The sequence below is a fragment of the Hemitrygon akajei genome, chromosome 8 (genome assembly GCF_048418815.1).
Source record: "Hemitrygon akajei chromosome 8, sHemAka1.3, whole genome shotgun sequence".
Classification (NCBI taxonomy): domain Eukaryota; kingdom Metazoa; phylum Chordata; class Chondrichthyes; order Myliobatiformes; family Dasyatidae; genus Hemitrygon; species Hemitrygon akajei.
Window position 1 is genome coordinate 120,555,049 of NC_133131.1, and position 21,386 is coordinate 120,576,434.

General features: G+C 40.3%; 1 protein-coding gene across 4 annotated transcripts in view; it reads right to left on the bottom strand.

Moving 5' to 3' along the window:
- The window catches only part of akap9 (A kinase (PRKA) anchor protein 9), a 206,028-nt gene that overhangs the window by 33,232 nt on the left and 151,410 nt on the right, over window positions 1-21,386 (bottom strand). For all 4 annotated transcript variants that reach the window (XM_073054488.1, XM_073054489.1, XM_073054487.1 and 1 more), the window contains 6 exons: window positions 15,865-16,041; window positions 13,906-14,628; window positions 12,262-12,426; window positions 11,235-11,696; window positions 9,515-9,575; window positions 3,090-3,199 (listed from right to left, as the gene is read on the bottom strand). In XM_073054488.1, the coding sequence (XP_072910589.1) occupies window positions 3,090-3,199; window positions 9,515-9,575; window positions 11,235-11,696; window positions 12,262-12,426; window positions 13,906-14,628; window positions 15,865-16,041 (1,698 nt within the window). The remainder of the gene's footprint in view (window positions 1-3,089; window positions 3,200-9,514; window positions 9,576-11,234; window positions 11,697-12,261; window positions 12,427-13,905; window positions 14,629-15,864; window positions 16,042-21,386) is intronic.

The window sequence follows — 21,386 nt, forward strand, 5'->3', positions numbered from 1 at the left end:
AGTGGCATGAGTTACAGGGCAATAGAGGCGTGGTGCAATGGTGCAGAAAGCAACAAATACAGGACTAAGAGTGTTGTATTTGAATGCACGCAGCGTAAGGAATAAAAAGGACGATCTTGAAATTCAGCTACAGATCGGCAAGTATTACGTTGTGGCCATCTCTGAATCTTGGCTAAAGGAATGCTGCCATTGGGAACTGAACGCCCAAGGATATACGGTGTATCGGAAAGATAGGTTAGCAGCCAGAGGGGTCGTGTGGGTCTGTGTATAAGAAATAATATTAAATCATTGGAAAGAGATGACAAGAGGATTGGAAGGTGTAGATTCTCCATAGGTTGAGTTAAAAAATGGCAAAGGTAAAAGGACCCTAATGGCAGTTGTATAGAGGCCTCCAAACAGCAGCTGAGATGTGGATTACAAATTACAGTAGGAGATAGAAAAGGCATGTCAGAAAGGCAATGTCATGACAATCGTTGGGGATTTTAACATAAAAGTGGATTGGGAAAACCAGATCACTACTAGACCTCAAGAGAGAGAATTTGTAGAATGTCTAAGGTATGGCTTGTTAGAACATCTTCTTGTTGAGCCCACTAGGGGATTAGCTGTGCTGGATTGAGTGTCGTGCAATGATCCGGAGGTGATAAGAGAGCTTAAGGTTAAGTAACCCTTAGGGAAACGTGATCACAATATGATCAAGTTCACATTGAAATTTGCGAGGGAAAAAAATAAAATCCAATGTGTTGGTATTTCAGTGGAATAAAGGAGGTGAACAGGCTGACATTGACTGGAAAGGGACATTTGCAGGAAAGACAGCAGAGCAGAAATGGCTGGAGTTTCTGCAAAAAACGAGGGAAGTGCAAGACAAATATATTCCAAATAAGAAGAAATTTTCAAAGGGAAGAAGGACACTACTGTGGCTGACAAGTGAAGTCAAAGCCAAAGTAAAAGCAAAAGAGAGGGCATACAAGGAAACCAGAGCTAGTGGGAAGACAGAAGATTGGGGAGCTTTTAAAAACCTGCAGAAGGAAACTAAGAAGGCAGTTCAGAATGAAAAGATGAATTATGAGAGGAAGCTGGCAACTAATATCAAAGAAAATACTAAAAGCTTTCTTAAGTATATAAAGGGTAAAAGAGCGTCAAGGGTAGATATAGGACCAATACAAAATGATGCTGGAGATATTGTAATGAGAGATGCAGAGATGGCAGAGGAACTGAATGTGTATTTTGCATCAGACTTCACAGTGGAAGATATCTACAGTATACTAGACATTCAAGAGTGTCAGGGAAGTGAAGTTTGTGCAGTTGAAATTTACAACTGAGAAGGTGCTCAGGAAATTTAATGGTCTGAGGATGGAAAAATCTCCTGGGCCTGATGGAATGCACCCTCGCGTTCTGAAGGAAGTAGCTGGAGAGATTGCTGAGGCATTAATGATGATTTTTCAAGAAGTTGGGAAGTTATTGGAATCGATTGTTAGGAATGAGATTACAGGGTGTGTGGAGGCACATGACAAGATAAACCAAAGCCAGCATGGTTTCCTGAGAGGAAAATCCTGCCTGACAAACCTACTGCAATTCTATGAGGAAATTACAAGCAGTGCAGACAAAGGAGATGCAGTAGATGTGGTGTACTTTGATTTTCAGAAGGCCTTTGAAAGGGTGCCACACGTGAGCCTTCCTAGCAAGATAAGAGCCCATGGAATTACAGGGAAGTTACTAGCATGGGTGAAGCATTGGCTGGTCAGCAGAAAACAGAGGGTGGGAATAAAGGGGTCCTATTCTGGATGGCTGTCAGTTACCAGTGTAGGTCCACAGGGGACAGTGTTGGGACTGCTGCTTTTTATGATGTATGTCAATGATTTGGACTAGGGTATTAATGGATTTGAGGCTAAATTTGCCGATGATACAAAGATAGCTGGAGGAGCGGGTAGTGTTGAGGAAACAGAGAGCCTGCAGAGAGACTTAGATAGTTTAGGGGAATGGGCAAAGAAGTGGCAAATGAAATACAATGTTGGAAAGTATATGGTCATGCACTTTGGTGGAAGTAATAAACGGGCAGACTATTATTTAGATGGGGAAAGAATTCAAAATGCAGAGATGTAAAGGGACTTGGGAGTCCTTGTGCAGGATACCCTAAAAGTTAACCTCCAGGTTGAGTTGGTGGTGAAGAAGGCGAATGTAGGGTTGGCATTCATTTCCAGAGGTATAGAATATAAGAGCAGGGATGTGATGTTGAGGATATATAAGGCACTCGTGAGACCACACTTGGAGTATTGCGTGCAGTTTGGGGCTCCTTACTTTAGAAAGGATATACTGACATTGGAGAGGGTTCAGAAAAGATTCATGAGAATGATTCCAGGAATGAAAGGGGTAAGAGAAACGTTTGGCAGCTCTTGGGCTATAATCCCTGGAGTTCAGGAGAATGAGGGGGGAATCTCAAAGAAACATTCCAAATGTTAAAAGGCTTGAACAGATTAGATATGGCAAAGTTATTTCCCGTGGTAGGGGAGTCTAGGACAAGAGGGCACGACTTCAGGATTGAAAAACGTCCTTTTAGAACAGAGGTGTGGAGAAATTACTTCAGTCAGAGGGTGGTAAATCTGTGGAATTTGATGCCACCAGTGGCTGTGCAGGCCAAGTGATTGGGTGTATTTAAGGCAGAGACAGATAGATTCTTGGTTAGCCAGGGCATCAAAGGGTATGGGGTGAAAGCAGGGGAGTGGGGATGAGTGGGAGAATTGGGTCAGCTCACGATTGAATGGCAGAGCAGACTCGATGGGCTGGATGGCCTACTTCTGCTCCTATATCTTATGGTCTTAAATAGACTGTCTGATTTTATGATGAAAATGAGGCTAGCAGTAAACTGAGCACTTTTCTCAATGTCATTAAATATTCTAAATTGTATACAGAATAAATAAATGTTATTAGTAATGTCTTAAGTCCTTATCAGATAATGATCTAAAAAAATACTGCATATTGGAAGTCTACAAAAAAAAAAATCTGAAGTGCTTAGCAGGTAGCCCTACTGCAACAATGTGGCTTACCCAAACCCAATAAAAGGTTTTCTGTTACGGAAACTATTAGGTTCTCACCTTTATTTTGTCAGGGAGATTCTCTGTATTTTGTTCAAAAGTTGGTTGAACTGCATGAGTAACATTGCTCTGCCTTCTGGTTGCCTCTGATATGGTTGTACATTCCTGCCCTGTGAAGCAAAATCAAAGGCTCAGAAATCCTCTGAGAACTGTCATTTGGAAACAACTTGAAATGACAGGTCAAAGACTCGGTGTCCACCACCCATTATAAGGAAATTATTAAAATGTTTCATTAGCAATAGTTGTTGGAAAGCTGTACAAATATGAACAAATACAAAGCAACATTAATTCACAGACAGTACGTTTCAGCTAAAAAAAAAAGGCAAGTTGAAAATTAACCAATTGGGTAGATCTGAGCACCTGAAGACAATAAGACGAAGGTGCAAAATTACGTCATCAAGTCTGCTCTGAAAAAATCTGCAGACGATTATTTATACAGTCTTCCCTAGAACATTTGATAAACCAAAAGCAAAGTTGTTCAGAAACTAAAAATCTAAAATAAAAACAAGAAATGCTGGTATTCAGCAGGTCAAGCAACATCTCAACAAAGAGAAGATTTAATTATTTCAGTCCAACGACCCTTCACAACTTGGAAAAGTAAAAAGGAAGTAAGTTTTACGTGTCAGAGAGAGGGGGAGTGAACAAAAGAAGTTTTTGGTTGGGTGGAGACCAGAAAAGATTGACATGTGATGATGAAACCAGCTGAGGGAATGGATAAAGGGTGGAGAAAAAGAAACAAATGTTGCTTCTGGGGAGGCATAAATCACAAGTGGAGGAAGAATATTTGAAAATACAGGGATGAGACGAGAAAAAGAATGCAAGAAATGTGACACCAGAAAATTGAGGTACCTCCATTACGTTTGAGCTGAACTTCCTTTGGAAAAGTGTCGGCAGCCCAAGACAAAAGTCAGAGTTGCAGAAGAATAGACGAAGAGACAAAGGGCAGCACAGAAACATGCTTTCAGACTGAAAGGAGATGTTCTACAAACTATTTAGCCTGTCTGTTTCCCCACATAGAGGAGCTATCATCATAACAAGAAATGCAGTCTGTTCACAGACAGTGTGCACGGGGCACTTCATGGCAGTGATGGAAGCACTCATATTATCATGAAGACACAAGAGCTTGTGGAAGCTGTAAATGGGGGCAGCAAATTACCTGCTGGAGGAACTCGGGGGACAAGCAGTATCCGTGCGTGGGGAGTGGTGAGTGCGGCTCCAGGAAGGAAGCATTTCTTATGGCATAGAAGTGGCAATCTCATCCATCCCATTCTCCCACTTACTTCACTGTGACCTTTGGCCTTTGACCTGCCCATCACCTCCACCCTGATTTCCCCACCACCCACCTACACAAGAGGCAAATGTACAGTCACAAACTAATCTAACACAAGACGGAACTCGAGTATCCTTGGGGGAAACCCACAGGTACAGACAGCACTGGAGGTTAGTATCAAGACTGGGTGGCTGGAGATGTGAAACAACAACTCCACCATTTACAGTATTGTACTGCTCCGCCACTCTTTCCAATTGAACCGCTCAATTAAATATACCGTATTATAAAACTTCTATTTTCTAACTTGCTAAATACTCCTCTTCTAGATGCACTTCTGAACTACGATCGATTGCAGCCTGTAATTTCCCTCTTGAGGATGTATGTCTGAGCCGACCATTTGATCTAGCGCTTTTGTGATCTCCTGAGGATTTGGCTGTGCTGATGCCTAACGGCGAAACTTGAACCTGTGCTCAGTTTGACTGCTCCACACTGACTGAAGTGCCAAGCAAGGTTAAAATCGTCGAGGTCGAGAGAGGATAACAAACAGGTGTTGAGCACCGTCCGCCTGCGTTTAACTGGTCTCCTCCTCTTCTTGCAGCTGCTGTCGGGCTGGGGATGCAGGAGCCATGTTTGGGAGCAATTGTTATCCTGCAGCCATTGTGCTCGTGGAGGGGCTTCACTCACCTCAGCGCTGACTGGGCTCCACAGCTGTGGGCTCACTTTTTGGGGGCTCTGCACTTTATGTTCCAAGAGGCTTTAGTTTACTTTTTACTACTATTTGTGCGATTTGATCACGGTGCTTCTGCCACTGCAGCTGCAGCCTGCAACCATCAGCACTCGCCCCAGCGTTGAATTGGCTCTCTGACTGTAGACTCACTTTCGGGGACCCTGCACTTAACGCTCTATGTGTTATTTGTTTATTTTTATATTGCTTGCATAATTTATTCTTTTCATCACACATTTAGTTCTTGATCGTCTTTGTTGTGTAGGTTTTTTTTAAAAAAAGGATTCTGTTGTGTGTCTTTGTTTTGTGGCTGCCTGCAAAAAGATAAATCTCAAGATTGTATACAGTATACATAATTAATGTACTTTGAACTTTGACATCAATCTGAAACTTTTTCTCCATAAACTTATACTTCTACTGATTTTTATTTAAGAATTTTTGCCTCCCAGATGTCAGGGTCTGGGATGTTTCTGATCGCGTCCACTATATTCTAAAGTGGGAAGAAGAACGGCCAGAGGTCATGGTACGTATTGGTACCAATTTATATAGGCAGGAAAAGGGAGGAGGTCCTGAAAACAGACTACAGGGCGTTAGGATGGAAGTTGAGAAGCAGGACCACAAAGGTAGTAATCTCAGGATTACTGCCTGTGCCACGTGATGGTGAGTATAGGAATAGAATGAGGTGGAGGATAAATGCATAGCTGAGGGATTGGAGCAGGGGCCAGGGATTCAGATTTCTGGATTATTGGGACCTCTGCTGGGGCAGGCATGACCTGTACAAAAAGGACGGGTTGCATTTGAATCCCAGGGGAACCAATATACTGGCAGGGAGGTTTGCTAAGGCTACTGGGGAGAGTTTAAACGAGAATTGCTGGGGGGTGGGAACCGAACTGAAGAGGCAGAGGAAGGGGCTATTGGCTCACAAATACAGAAAGTTTGGAGACAGTGTGTGAGGGAGTATAGGCAGGTGATAGAGAAGGGAAGCGCTCAAACTGATGGTTTGAAATGTGTCTACTTTAATGAAAAGGAGTATTATAAACAAAGCAGATGAGTTTAAAGCGTGGATCAATACTTAGAACTACGATGTTGTGGCCATTACAGAGACTTGGATGGTTCAGGGGCAGGAATGGCTACTTAAGAGTGCCAGGCTTTCAATGTTTCAGAAAGGACAGGGAAGGATGAAAAAGAGGTGGGGGCTTGGCATTGCTGATCAGAGATAGTATCACAGCTGCAGAAAAGGAGGAAGTCATGGAGGAATTGTCTATGGAGTCTCTGTGGGTGGAAGTTAAGAACAGGAAGGGGTCAATAACTCTACTGGGTATATTTTTATAGACCTCCTAATAGTAACAGGGACATCCAGGGGCAGATAGGGAGACAGATCCTGGAAAGGTGTAATAACAACAGGGTTGTCATGGTGGGAGATTTTAATTTCCCAAATAACAATTGGCACGTCCCTAGAGCAAGGGGTTTAGATGGGGTGGAGTTTGTTAGGTGTGTTCGGGAAGGTTTCTTGACACAATATGTAGATAAGCCGACAAGAGGAGAAGCTGTACTTGATCTGGTATTGAGAAATGAACCTGGTCAGGTGTCTAATATCTCAGTGGGAGAGCATTTTGGAGATAGTGATCACAACTCGATCTCCTTTACCAAAGCATTGGCGAGGGAAAGGAACAGAGAAGTTAGGAAAGCATTCAATTGGAGTAAAGGGAAATATGAGGCTATCAGGCAAGAACTTGGAAGCATAAATTGAGAACAGATGTTCTCAGGGAAATGTACGGAAGAAATGTTGCAAATTTTCAGGGGATATTTGCGTGGTTTTGCATAGGTACATTCCAAAGAGACAGGGGGAGGATGGTAAGGTACAGGAACCGTGGTGTACAAAGGCTGTAGTAAATCTAGTCAAGAAGAAAAGAAAAGCTTACGAAAGATAATGATAGGAATCTATAAGATTATAAGGCTAACAGAAAGGAGTTTAAGAACGAAATTAGGAGAGCCAGAAGGGGCCATGAGAAGGCATTGGCAGACAGGATCAAGGAAAACCCCAAGGCATTCCACAAGTATGTGAAGAGCAAGAGGATAAGATGTGAGAGAATAGGACCAATCAAGTGTGACAGTGGAAAAGTGTGTATGGAACTGGAGGAGATAGCAGAGGTACTTAATGAGTACTTTGCTTCAGTATTCACTATGGAAAAGGATCTTGGCGATTGTAAGGATAACTTGCAGAGGACTGAAAAGCTTGAGATATAGATATTAAGAAAGAGGATGTGCTGGAGCTTTTGGAAAGCATAAGTTGGATCAGTCACCACAACCAGACAGGATGTACCCCTAGCTACTATGGGAAACGAGGGAGGAGATTGCTGAACCTCTGGCGATGATCCTTGCATCACCAATAAGGACAGGAGAGGTTCCGGAGGATTGGAGGGCTGTGGATATTGTTCCACTATTCAAGAAAGGAAGTAGAGATAGGCCAGGAAATTATAGACTAGTGAGTCTTACTTCAGTGGTTGGTAAGTTGATGGAGAAGATCCTGAGAGACAGGATTTATGAACATTTGGAGAGACATAATATGATTAGAAATAGTTAGCATGGTTTTGTCAAAGGCAGGTTGTGCCTTACTAGCTTGACTGAATTTTTTGAGGATGTGACTAAATACATCGATGAAGGTAGAGTCGTAGATGTAGTGTATTTGGATTTCAGCAAGGCGTTTGATAAGGTACCCCATGCAAGGCTTATTGAGAAAGTAAGGAGATATGGGATCCAAGGGGACATTGCTTCATGGATCCAGAACTGGCTTGCCCACAGAAGGGTGGTTGTAAATGAGTCATCTACAAGAGTAGTTGTAGACGGGCCATATTCTGCATGGAGGTCGGTGACCAGTGGTGTGCCTCAGGGATCTGGTCTGGGGCCCTTACTCTTCGTGATTTTAATCAATGTCCTGGATGAGGAAGTGGAGGGATGGGTTAGCAAATTTGCTGATGACACAAAGGTTGGGGGTGTTGTGGATAGTATGGAGGGCTGTCAGTGGTTACAGCGGGACATTGATAGGATGCAAAACTGGGCTGAGAAGTGGCAGATGGTGTTCAACCCAGATAAGTGTGAGGTGGTTCATTTTGGTGGGTCAAATATGATGGCAGAATATAGTATTGATGGTAAGACTCTTGGCAGTGTGGAGAATCAGAGGAATCTTGGGGTTCAAGTCCATAGGTTACTCAAAGCTGCTGTGTAGGTTGACTCAGTGGTTAAGAAGGCATATGGTGCATTGGCCTTCATCAATCGTGAGATTGAGTTTAGGAGCTGAGAGGTAATGTTGCAGCTGTATAGGACCCTGGTCAGACCCCGCTTGGAGTACTGTGCTCATTTGTGGTCACCTCACTACAGGAAGGATGTTTGAGAATAGGTTGAGTGAACTCAGCCTTTTCTCCTTGGAGCGACGGAGGGTGAGAGGTGACCTGATAGAAGTGTATAAGATGATGAGAGGCATTGATCGTGTGGATAGTCAGAGGCTTTTTCCCAGGGCTGAAATGGCTAACGCAAGAGGGCATAGTTTTAAGGTGCTTGTAAGTAGGTACAGAGTAGATGTCAAGGGTAAATTTATTTATTTATTTTGACGCAGAAAGTGGTGAGTGTGTGGAATGGGCTGCCGGAGACAGTGGTGGAGGCGTATACGATAGGGTCTTTTAAGAGTCTCCTGGATTAGTATACAGAGCTCAGAAAAATAGAGGGCTATGGGTAACCCCCGATAATTTCTCAGGTAAGGACATGTTCGGCACAGCTTTGTGGGCTGAAAGGCCTGTATTGTGCTGTAGGTTTTCTATGTTTCTAATTTGATAAAATTTTATACAAGACCAATAGCAGAAATGAAAGCATGGAATTAAAGACATGCTGTTGACATAATTATGGAACTGATTAAGAGTAACAGAGAACACGATTCAAGTTAAGTACATACAGTGTTATAAAGGAAATGTACTGGTGCTTCAGCTTTCATTATATTTATCAATGACTGAGGAGAAATAGAGAACAGTGTTTTCATATTTGCTGTTGATGCTGTACATGATAGAGCAAATTGTACAGATGGGATCAGGACACTGCAGAAGAACATCAAATGAGCAGACAAATCCATGGCAGACTGAGTTCAAAGTGAGGAATTGTTGAGCCATTTAAGAAAAATCAAATGAGTATTTAGATTGCGTGGGAAGAAACTAGAAAATTGTAGAGTGGTCAGTGTACAGAAATAGCCACAAACAGACACAAAACACTGAGTAGATACTGAGAATAAAAGGTTATCTTTAAGGACAGATTGCTCAGACTTGACTATCTACAATTGGGTCAGAATATTAAGAGATACATCGCTATTCTATGCAATATGTTTTTAAGAAATATCAAATAAAATGCAGTACTTTGACCTGGTAAAAAAATACTAATGAAGCTTACCACTGACTTCTTTATCCCTGAGTTGCAATGTTGCCAATGGTTCTGGTCTACCAATGTGAACCTAAATGAAGGAAAAGAGGACAAAAGATTATGATAAGCTTCGATGATGCCAATTAAAAGATTTTCAGAAATTTAGGAATTTTTAAAATCAAGAGTCAGATAGAAAAAGTTGAAGGTGCAGAAGGTGAAAATGTTTTAAAAATACATGTTTTTTTTGTAATAAAGGAAGCAAAGTAATAAATGTTTAGAAATAGGAGTATGTCCTTCTTCAAAAGGTCACATCCATCAGATTTACATTCTAAACTATTCACTTGTCAAAACTTTGACTAAAGGAATTTTACCTAAGGCACTTGATAATATGACTCATGTCTGTAACTTGTTCGTGATATATAGGATAAACAAGGGTTCCTCAAAATGATAACATCTTGATTAATACAAGAACCATTTCATACAAATTTGTTAAAAGAATAGCAGATGGGCTGGATGCTTAATAAATGGCTGATTTATTAAACAACCAGCTAGATATGACTTGTCATATGAAGAGCTTTTGATTGCTCTGTGCCTGTATTCACTGGAATTCAGAAGAATGAGGTGTAACCTCATTGAAACCTATGAAATAGTGAAAGGCCTTAATAGAGTGGATGTGCAGATGATGTTTCCTATGTTGGGAGTGTTTAAGACCAGAGGACACAGCCTCAGAATAGAGGAGAGTCCTTTTAGAATGGAAATTTCTTGAGCCAGAGAGTGATGAATCTGTGGAATTCCTTACCAGAGGCAGCTTTGGAGGCCAAGTCTTTATGTATATTTAAGGCAGAGATTGATTGGTCAGGGCATGAAGGGATGAAATTAGCTGATGATGGGCAATTTTCTACTTAAAATATTCATTTCTTTGTTTTTTTTAAAAATTGTGTTCAGCTTTTAGTTACATCACCTGACAGCCTATGACACTCGACCAACTGAAGAATTTGCTTAAGTGCATCCAAGCTTCACAGATTGACTGAGTGACTCAGAAGAAGAACCATATTCTTTTCTGTTGTGGTAAGGTCCCATTTAAAATTCTTAATGTGTACAATGGCAGTGAAACCATGTGCTTTCTTTCATTACTAACAGAAATATAACTTTAAAAAAAAATTGCTGATCTATCCACAATCCATTCCACCCTGAAAGCCTTGCCTTAATTTCCCCTGAATCAGTTTGTGTCTCTAAGTACTGGGTGACTTAAGACAAAAAAAAATTAAAAGAAAAAGCTATCAAACATCTTGGCAGTTGGAAGAAAAATGAGTCTACTGTGCATCTTTAACATAGTAAGCAATCTCCAGTTGCATCTTTGAATTATCATCAAATAATATTTGGCACTTAGGCAGAAAAAGAGATATACCACACCTGACTAAAAGCTTGGTCAAGAACATAAGGTTTGATTTAAGGGAGATTTATGCCTTTGAAAATGCAGAAATGGTTAGGTAGGAAACTCCAGAACTCGGGGTCAGAACAGCTGAACATATCACTTACAACAATGAAAATCAGCAATTCACAGGTTAGATTTAAAAGCATGCAAATTATACAAATCTTAATGAGTGAGGCCAAACAACCCTAATCAGAGAATAATTTATAACCTGCTGTAGATGTAATAAAATGATTCAACTGTTTCTTTTTTAAAAGTCATTGGATCAAGTGAGGTATTTTCACTGGAACGATCAGAATTCCAGTAAGTTGCACTAACCATTGTTTTGAGAGCATCATATTTTTCAGTCAGTGCATTTATTTGTGTTGTGTAGTCTTTTTTCAAAGTTTCCATTTCAGCAGAGTGCTGTTCTTCCAGCTTGTACATTTCAACAGCATGTAGCTCTTTCAGTTGATCAATTTTCTCAGAGTATTGTTTTTTTATATTTGTAATTTCCTCTGAAGAAGGAATAAGTGAAGGCTTAATTTGTTCTTCAGCATTTTCCAATTCAATAACATCCACAATTGGTATTTTAGTTTGTAATGTGGAATTTGCTTGGATTTTTATTGGCCTTTCTTGAGTTAAACCATTTCTTGGTTTATCAGTGTCATCTAAGTTTCCACACTCTTCAGGAGTTTGCTTGTCTTGTTCAAAATGAGCAGCTTTCTCTTCTGCTTTGCATAAGGCTTTGGTCACAGTATTGAGCTTTTCCTGAAGATTTATGATGACTTGTTCTTTTGCCTAAATAAGAGAAAAACAACTAGGTTTTCAGTTTGCAAGTTAGATTTTGTAAACAATCTCTTAGAGAGGGTATGGATCTTAGACTTGAGGAGGTCAACACTTCGTCGCAGATGAATATATTCTTACATACATTTTCAAAATGTTGTTTATACACATTTACAAAATATTACTTGTACTTAGCAAATTTGTCAGAAAAGATAATTAGCAATTCAAGACCTATTATGAGTTTTTCCTCAATAAACTAGGTTTAAATCCCTTTCCTTCAAAAATAATGTCTTAAGGGGTGAATCAAGTTGGATAAATCGATTTCCATTTGAGGGAACATAGTTACAATATCATACCTATTCAAAATTAACAGTGGTTTAGGAGGAACTCAAGAGATAGAGCACAAGACAGAGGAATAGCAAAACTATTGGAAAGATGAGACTGTAATAATGATTATAAGAGAGAATCAGAGAATGTGGGAACAGAGTCTAACAAAGAAGAGCCTGTGACATGTGCATACTGTAGATGCCAACTGTGCAGTAGGTTTCCAGATACAGAAAGAATAGCTTTCAAAATCTACCTGCAAGTCTTCCTGGAGTTTTTCTGTCTCCTCTCTGCAACTATTTAATTCTTCTTTGGTAATTGCAGCTTCAGCTTTGACCTGATTTAATTCTACAATCAGGTCAGTTATGGAAGTGGCATCTAGCTGAGAAGGTTGTTCTACTGATGGCCTTGTTTTAACATCCTGCAAAGCCAAGGAGATTTAAAAAAAATGTTATATGTATACAATAATAAGATGAGATCATCAATATGACAAATAGAGGGCTAAGTAAGTACATGTTCGGCACAGCATTGTGGGCCAAAGGGCCTGTATTGTGCTGTAGGTTTTCTATGTTTCTATGACAATATTAAGACCAAAACAATCAGGTCTCTAAACTTAAATTTTCATTTGATGTTCTTTAAATGTTTTCCTAACAAATTCTTCTCACAGCTCATCAAATAATGGTAAATTGGTACATTGAACAGTACAGCACAGGAACTGGCCCTTCAACTTATGATGTTTGTGACAATCTTGATGCTAATTTAAACTGTACTTCTGCCTGCACAGACTCAATATTCCTCCATTCACTGTCTGCACATATGCTTGTTTAAATGCTCCCTATATCTTACTACCTTGTCTACATTCACCACCCTTGCTACTACATTTCAGGAATAATCTGTAAAAACTAAACACTTAACTCATGAATCTCCTTCAAAATGCACCTCTCACCTTAAACCTATGCCCACTACTATGTGACATTTCCACCCTGGGGAAAAACACTATCTACCCAACCAATCCCCCAATTTTATATACGGGTATCAGGTCACCCCTCAGACTCTGACGTTCCAGAGGAAACAGTTCAATATTGTCCATGTTCTCCTTTTGTCTAGTATTCTCTAATCCAGGCAACCTCCTAGTGAACCTCTTCTGCACTTTCCTTCCTGTAACAGAGTGACCAGAACTGCACATAATTCTTCAAGTGTGGCCTAACCATTTTCACAGAGCTGCAACGAGTTCCCTACTTTTATAACATCTCGACCAACAAAGTCAAGCTTGCCATACAACTTCTTTACAACCCTATCTACTGTGTTGCCACTTTCATGAAGCTATAGTCTTACACCCAAGATACATCAGCGTTCCCAAGTGTCTTGCCATTCGCTATATACTTTCCTTTTACATTTAACATCTTGAAGTGCAACAGCTCACATTTGTCTGGATTGAACTCCATCTACCATCTATATCCTGCTGAATCCTTTGACAATCTTCCTCACTATCCACACTCCTCCAATTCATGCGTTGCCTGCAAACTTACTGTTCAGCCCACTTACAATTTTGTGTAGATTACTTGAAAGTAGCACAAACAACAGAGGTCCCATCAATGATTCTTGTGGAATATCAGCAACCACAGATCCCCTGTCAGTACAACATCCCTCCACCACTACCTTCCATCTTCAATGGCAAAACCAATTTTTAATCCCTCTAACGTGTCTCTATGAATTCCATGGTTCTTTGGGACCAGTCTGCAATGAGCGACCTTGGCAAAAAGTTTTAGTAAAGTCCATGTGTAAAACATAAATTGCTCTAACTTCATTGTTCATCTATGTCAGCTCCTAAAAAGACTCAGTCAAGTTTGTAAGATATTGTTCTTTATGATGTGGAATTAATTGATCCCATTGGGCGTACCTGCATTTGTTCTCCTTCCTGTAGTTGCTGCACCAAAACAGTATCTTCCTTGATATTGGGAATGTGACCTTTTCCGTTGATTTGATTCAGTTGTTGCTCTAGGCAAAGCCCAACTTGTTGCTGTACAGCCTTTAACTGTACCTGACTCACGAGAACTGTTGCCACTTTTTCTCTGAGAGCCTCTTCCAGAGCAAGAATTTGCTTCTCATGTACTTTAGCTTCAGCCTGGGCCTGTTGCTTTAGGTTTTGTATTTGAAGGTTACACAAATCTAACTCTTTTTCTTTCTCTTTGATAGCAATCTGCAGCTCCTGCATCTGGACTGTCACATTGTTTATAGTGTTCCGTGAACCTTCTGGAAAATTACCCCTTTTCTCCACTGTGATATTTGCTAATTCTAATCCCTGAGTTTGCAACATTTTGCTTTGCTCTTCAAGTTTCTGCTTTGTGAATATCACCTCTTCTCTCTGCTTATCTATCTGTTGCTGCAGGAGCTCTTTTTCCACATTCATCGCATCAAGCTGATGCTTCAAATTCTCTTCCTCGTCAGAAGAAACTAATCCCAATGGCATTACTTTTGTCAGCTCCTGTTGTAACTTTTCTATAACTTCATTTAATTGTTCAACCTCTTCCTCATTATGCTTTTTAAGACGTTCTTGGTCACTTTTAAGATACTCTATTTGGGCTTCCAAGTCCCTGATCTGCTCATCCTTTTTCTCAGTAAGCTGAAAAAAGGAAAACATTGTATAAATAAACTGAATTTCCAGCATTAGGAACACTGTAAAGATTAGTTTCTAGTGGCTCAATTTTCAGCTACTTTAACAAACATGGAATTTTTTCTTTGTCATGCACTGACCCTTAACTACTGCATCTTTTTGGTAATTTACATCATGAACCTCACTCCTAAAACATCACCATTACCCTGTTAGCACCTTTCTTGCCACAGTTCTAGTGCAGCCATTATATTTGCCTCTATAATCTGCTAACTGCTTTCTTATGATCAATTACACCAACTGCCCCTTTTGTAATTCCCTCTTCCAAATAAATTGTCCTATGCATATTCACGGTCTTCCCTCAGAACCTTGCTGGCACAGTGACCACTCACTATTCCCATGATTCTGATCATAGCCACGTTCAAAGGCAGCCATTTTCTTGTAAACTTCATCAGTTGCATCCCCTGTACTCCACCTGACCAAAATTCCTTTCACACTTGCATCTGGAAAAATTGCAACTCATTCCCCTCTGGCTCACTTATGACATTCTATTTACTAGTGTGATTTGTAACCTATTAAACTACTCTTTTTCCTTCACCTATGATGGTAAGGTTTTGCTACACTTAAATTTTTACTCAGCAATGATTTGTGCTGTGTATTCACAAGAGCTTGATCTTTTAGGTACAGTTGCATTAGTTATATTTCAGTCAAAGTGCATGACTATGTCAAGCACCATTGAGTGTGACTCTGAACATGCCCCATTTCAGAAGTACTGAATCCGGTAACAACCCTGGCTTTGTTCCTTTGGGTTTTGAAATTTGCCTTAAACCTTGTTTGTGGCACTCACACCTCCAATGAACGTAAAGAATTTAAGATAGAGTTTACTATTCAGAAGAGTTAAACCAGAAGATATAGGAGCAAAATCAGGTATTTTGTTTTGGTCAAATGTAGTATCACTTCTGTCATTTATTAGGCAGGAGATGAAAAGAATCCTAAACCTTTATCTGTGTCAACAACATACTAGATCTTACAGGGCTCAAAAAATAGCAAAAGATTTAAGGAACTCTTATGCGCTGCTGAGTCTCAATTTGAGATCCAGTAAATTTTGGTACAGAGCACTATTGGATTAAAGAAATTTGGGTAAAAGGATTAGAAAGCCACTAACTTCAGAATATAAATTTTCTATATTTACCTTTAAACACATCAGAGAAATAACTCATAAGAGACCACTTATCTGATTTTACTGACCTTATTGTCAGAAAAGATTTCCAGTTGTTGCTGCATTGTTATAACTTGCTCATTAAGTTTTACTATTTCATCATCTTTTTCTTTGAGATTTCTAGATAAATTCTCAACAGGCGAGTGACGGTTTTCAAATGATTCACTAGAATCTTTGAGAGATGCCAGCAAGTTTTCCACCTCATTCTGTCAATTGAAGGATGAAATATAATGTAAAAATATTCAGTGATTAAGGATAAAATGAATTTTATTTCTTAAATGTAATGTTAACACAAAATGGAAACATCCATATGGAAAATATATTGATTTCAAGGTGGCATTAGCCCATGTCAGGATATGTGCGCTAGAGAATATTAAGGGATATCCAAATTAAACCCTTTATAATAATCAATAAAAACATCACTAAAGTATAAGATGCAAATGCAGCCAAATATGGTAAACTATCCAAAAAGGTTTGGATAGTATTATGAAAGCAGATAGTTACTAATATCAAAGATTTTCTCTATGACAACAGATCTGCCATCTTAACTGGACAGAAACTTCAACTCCTGAGTGCAAATTTATATTCAGCCTTTAATTCAGAAAAGTGCTGATACTTGTACAGACATGCTCCAACGAGTAAGACTAGGATGTGTACTTGTTGAACCTGTATCAGCTTACACAGTATTAAATAAAAATGACCTGAATGTATTGTTTTTTCCATCTCTATTGCAGATATTAGAAAATTATGGGGTAGAGTAACAGATGTGCTACCCAGGGATACCCAGAATTTCAGCTTATATATTGGGGCAAATGAGTCTGGACCTGGCACTGAATGTTGGCAACTCCCTTCGGAACTGCGAGCTGGAATCAGTAATAGTTTCGTAGCGCAGAAGTAAACTCTAGAGCAGGGGTTCCCAACCTTCTTTATGCCACCATTATCTAAAAGGTTCATGGACCTCAGGTTGAGAACCCCTGCTCTAGAGAAAGGCTTTCACAAACTTCTCAACTTAACAATGTATTATAAGAATTGTACTTTGTCTTGTAAAATCATTTGAGCTATTGGTGTCTCCTGTTACCACAAAATGATTCTGAGCTCAAGGGATCAATGCAATTTTTCAAGCAGATGGAAACCAAGGAAATGGATGAGATTTTAATGAATATTTCTCTTCAGCAGTTACTATGGAGACAACAATTGAAGCTAAGGAAATTGCGAAAATGAGTGACATTGTGTAGGACAAGTACAAACTAGCAGGAAGGTGGTATTGGAGGCCTTAACAACACACACAAAATGCTGGAGGAATTCAGTAGCCAGGCAGCCTCTAGGAAAAGAGTACAGTCAACATTTCAGGCCAAAACCAGTCCTGCCGAAGGCTTTCAGCCCGAAACACTGACTGTATTCCTTTCCTAGATGCTGCCTGTTCTGTCCTGCTGAGTTCCTTCAGCATTTTGTGTGTGTTGCTCGGAATTCCGGCATCTGCATCTTGTTTGTGATTGGAAGCCTTAAAGTGCATTAAGGAGGATAAATTCCCTAGGCCTGATCTAGGACATTTTAGACTTTGTGGGAAACTAGAGAAGAAACTGCAGAGACCTCTGCAGAGATTTTTGCTTCATCTCTGGCCACAAGTGAGAACAGGAGGAAAGGAGAGTGGCTAATGAGGTACTATTGTTTATAAAGGGTAGCAAAAACAAGCCAGGAAACTAACAGGCCAGTTAGTCCAACATCAGTGATGGGAAAATTGCTGGAGGGGGTTTTGAGGGACAGGATCTACCACGTGGAGAGACAAGGTCTGATTCAGTACAGTCAACACAGCTTTGTGGCTTGGGAAATCGTACGTAATAAATCCCTTGGAGCTCTTCAAGGAAGTAACCAAAAGGGCAGATGAGGGTAGAGCAATGGATGTTGTCTATATAAATCTTAGCAAAGTCTTTGACAATGTCCCTCGTGACAGTCTAGTACAGAAGGTTAGATTGAATAGGTGATGGTTGAGGGTTGGTTCTTGGACTGGAGGATTGTGTCTAGTGTAGTGCTACAGGGCTGATGCTGGGACCTTTATTTCTAGTCATTAATATAAACAGTTTGCATGTTAATGTAAAAGACATGTTTGGCAAGTTTGCGTGTGATAATAAAACAGACAGTTGTAGAAGGTTGTGAAAAACTACAGGTATTCTCTATCAGCAAGGTATGTGGGCTGAGGATGGGCAAAAGTCTTACAATCCAGACTAATGAGGTATTGTATTTTAGAAGATCAGACTAGGATAGGACTTATATAGCAAATAGTAGAGTCTTGGGGAGTTATAACCATATAACCATATAACAATCACAGCACGGAAACAGGCCATTCCGGCCCTCCTAGTCCGTGCCGAACTCTTAATCTCACCTAGTCCCACCTACCCGCACTCAGCCCATAACCCTCCACTCCTTTCCTGTCCATATACCTATCCAATTTTACCTTAAATGACTCAACTGAACTGGCCTCTACTACTTCTACAGGAAGCTCATTCCACACAGCTATCACTCTCTGAGTAAAGAAATACCCCCTCGTGTTTCCCTTAAACTTTTGCCCCCTAACTCTCAAATCATGTCCTCTCATTTGAATCTCCCCTACTCTCAATGGAAACAGCCTATTCACGTCAACTCTATCTATCCCTCTCAACATTTTAAATACCTCGATCAAATCCCCCCTCAACCTTCTACGCTCCAATGAATAGAGACCTAACTTGTTCAACCTTTCTCTGTAACTTAAGTGCTGAAACCCAGGTAACATCCTAGTAAATCGTCTCTGCACTCTCTCTAATTTATTGATATCTTTCCTATAATTCGGTGACCAGAACTGTACACAATATTCCAAATTTGGCCTTACCAATGCCTTGTACAATTTTAACATTACATCCCAACTTCTGTACTCAATGCTCTGATTTATAAAGGCCAGCGTTCCAAAAGCCTTCTTCACCACCCTATCTACATGAGACTCCACCTTCAGGGAACTATGCACTGTTATTCCTAGATCTCTCTGTTCCACTGCATTCCTCAATGCCCTACCATTTACCCTGTATGTTCTATTTGGATTATTCCTGCCAAAATGTAGAACCTCACACTTCTCAGCATTAAACTCCATCTGCCAACGTTCAGCCCATTCTTCTAACCGGCATAAATCTCCCTGCAAGCTTTGAAAACCCACCTCATTATCCACAACACCTCCTACCTTAGTATCATCAGCATACTTACTAATCCAATTTACCACCCCATCATCCAGATCATTTATGTATATTACAAACAACATTGGGCCCAAAACAGATCCCTGAGGCACCCCGCTAGTCACCGGCCTCCATCCCGATAAACAATTATCCACCACTACTCTCTGGCATCTCCCATCTAGCCACTGTTGAATCCATTTTATTACTCCAGCATTAATACCTAACGACTGAACCTTCTTAACTAACCTTCCATGTGGAACTTTGTCAAAGGCCTTGCTGAAGTCCATATAGACTACATCCACTGCCTTACCCTCGTCAACATTCCTCGTAACTACTTCAAAAAATTCAATAAGGTTTGTCAAACATGACCTTCCATGCACAAATCCATGCTGGCTACTCCTAATCAGATCCTGTCTATCCAGATAATTATAAATACTATCTCTAAGAATACTTTCCATTAATTTACCCACCACTGATGTCAAACTGACAGGTCTATAATTGCCAGGCTTACTTCTAGAACCCTTTTTAAACAATGGAACCACATGAGCAATATGCCAATCCTCCGGCACAATCCCCGTTTCTAATGTCATCTGAAAGATCTCCGTCAGAGCTCCTGCTATCTCTACATAAACTTCCCTCAAGGTCCTGGGGAATATCCGGTCAGGACCCGGAGATTTATCCACTTTTAAATTTCTTAAAAGCGCCAGTACTTCCACCTCTTTAATTGTCATAGGTTCCATAACTTCCTTACTTGTTTCCCACACCTTACACCATTCAATATCCTTCTCCTTAGTGAATACCGAACAGAAGAAATCGTTCAAAATCTCTCCCATCTCCCTCGGCTCCACACATAGCTGACCACCCTGATTCTCTAAGGGACCAATTTTATCCCTCACTATCCTCTTGCTTTTAATATAACTGTAGAAGCCTTTCGGATTTACTTCCACCTTATTTGCCAAACGAAACTCGTAACTTCTTTTAGCTTTTCTAATCTCTTTCTTAAGTTTCCTTTTACATTCTTTATATTCCTCGAGCAATTCCTTTACTCCATGCTGCCTATATCTATTGTTGACATCCTTCTTTTTCTGAACCAAGTTTCTAATATCCCTTGAAAACCATGGCGCTTTCAAACCTTTAACCTTTCCTTTCAACCGAACAGGAACATAAAGATTCTGTACCCTCATAATTTCACCCTTAAATGACCTCTATTTCTCTATTACATCCTTCCCATAAAACAACTTGACCCAATCCACTCTCTCTAAATCCCTGCGCATCTCCTCAAAGTTAGCCTTTCTCCAATCAAAAATCTCAACTCTAGGTCCAGTCCTGTCCTTCTCCATAATTATATTGAAGCTAATGCTATTGTGATCACTGGACCCGAAGTGCTCCCCAACACATACATCTGTCAGCTGACCTATCGCATTCCCTAACAGGAGATCCAACACTGCCCCATCTCTAGTCGGTACTTCTATGTATTGTTGCAAAAAACTATCCTGCACACATTTCACAAACTCTAAACCATCCAGCCCTTTTACAGAATGAGCTTCCCAATCTATGTGTGGAAAATTAAAATCTCCCACAATCACCACCTTGTGTTTACTACAAATATCTGCTATCTCCTTACACATTTGCTCTTCCAACTCACGCTCCCCATTAGGTGGCCTATAATACACTCCTATCAGTGTTACTACACCTTTCCCATTCCTCAATTCCACCCAAATAGTCTCCCTAGAGGAGCTCTGTAATCTATCCTTCCAAAGCACCGCCATAAGATTTTCTCGGACAAGCAATGCAACACCTCCTCCTCTGGCCCCTCCTACTCTATCACTCCTGAAGCAACTAAATCCAGGAATATTTAGTTGCCAATCACACCCTTCCTGCAACCATGTTTCACTAATAGCTACAACATCATAATTCCAGGTATCAATCCACACTTTAAGCTCATCCACCTTTCTTACAATGCTCCTAGCATTAAAATATGGACAAGAATAGCCTAGAAGAGTTAAGTGTACAGTTTGCTGAAAATAGTGTCACAGGTAAATAGGGTGGTGGAGACAGTGTTTGGCACACTGGCCTTCAGTCAGGGCATTGACTATCAGAGTTGGAAAGTTATGCAGCAGTTACACAAAATGTTGGTGAGGCCACACTTGGAGTATTGTGTCACCCTGTTATAGGGAAGATGTTACTAAACTGGAAACCGTACAGAAATGATTTACCAGGATTTTGCCTGGATTCGGGGCCTGAGTTACAAGAGAATTTGCATAGACTCCGACTTCGTTCCCTGGAATGTTGAAGATTGAGGGGTGATCTGATAGAGGTACAAAAGATCACAAGGAGCATAGACAGGGTGAAAG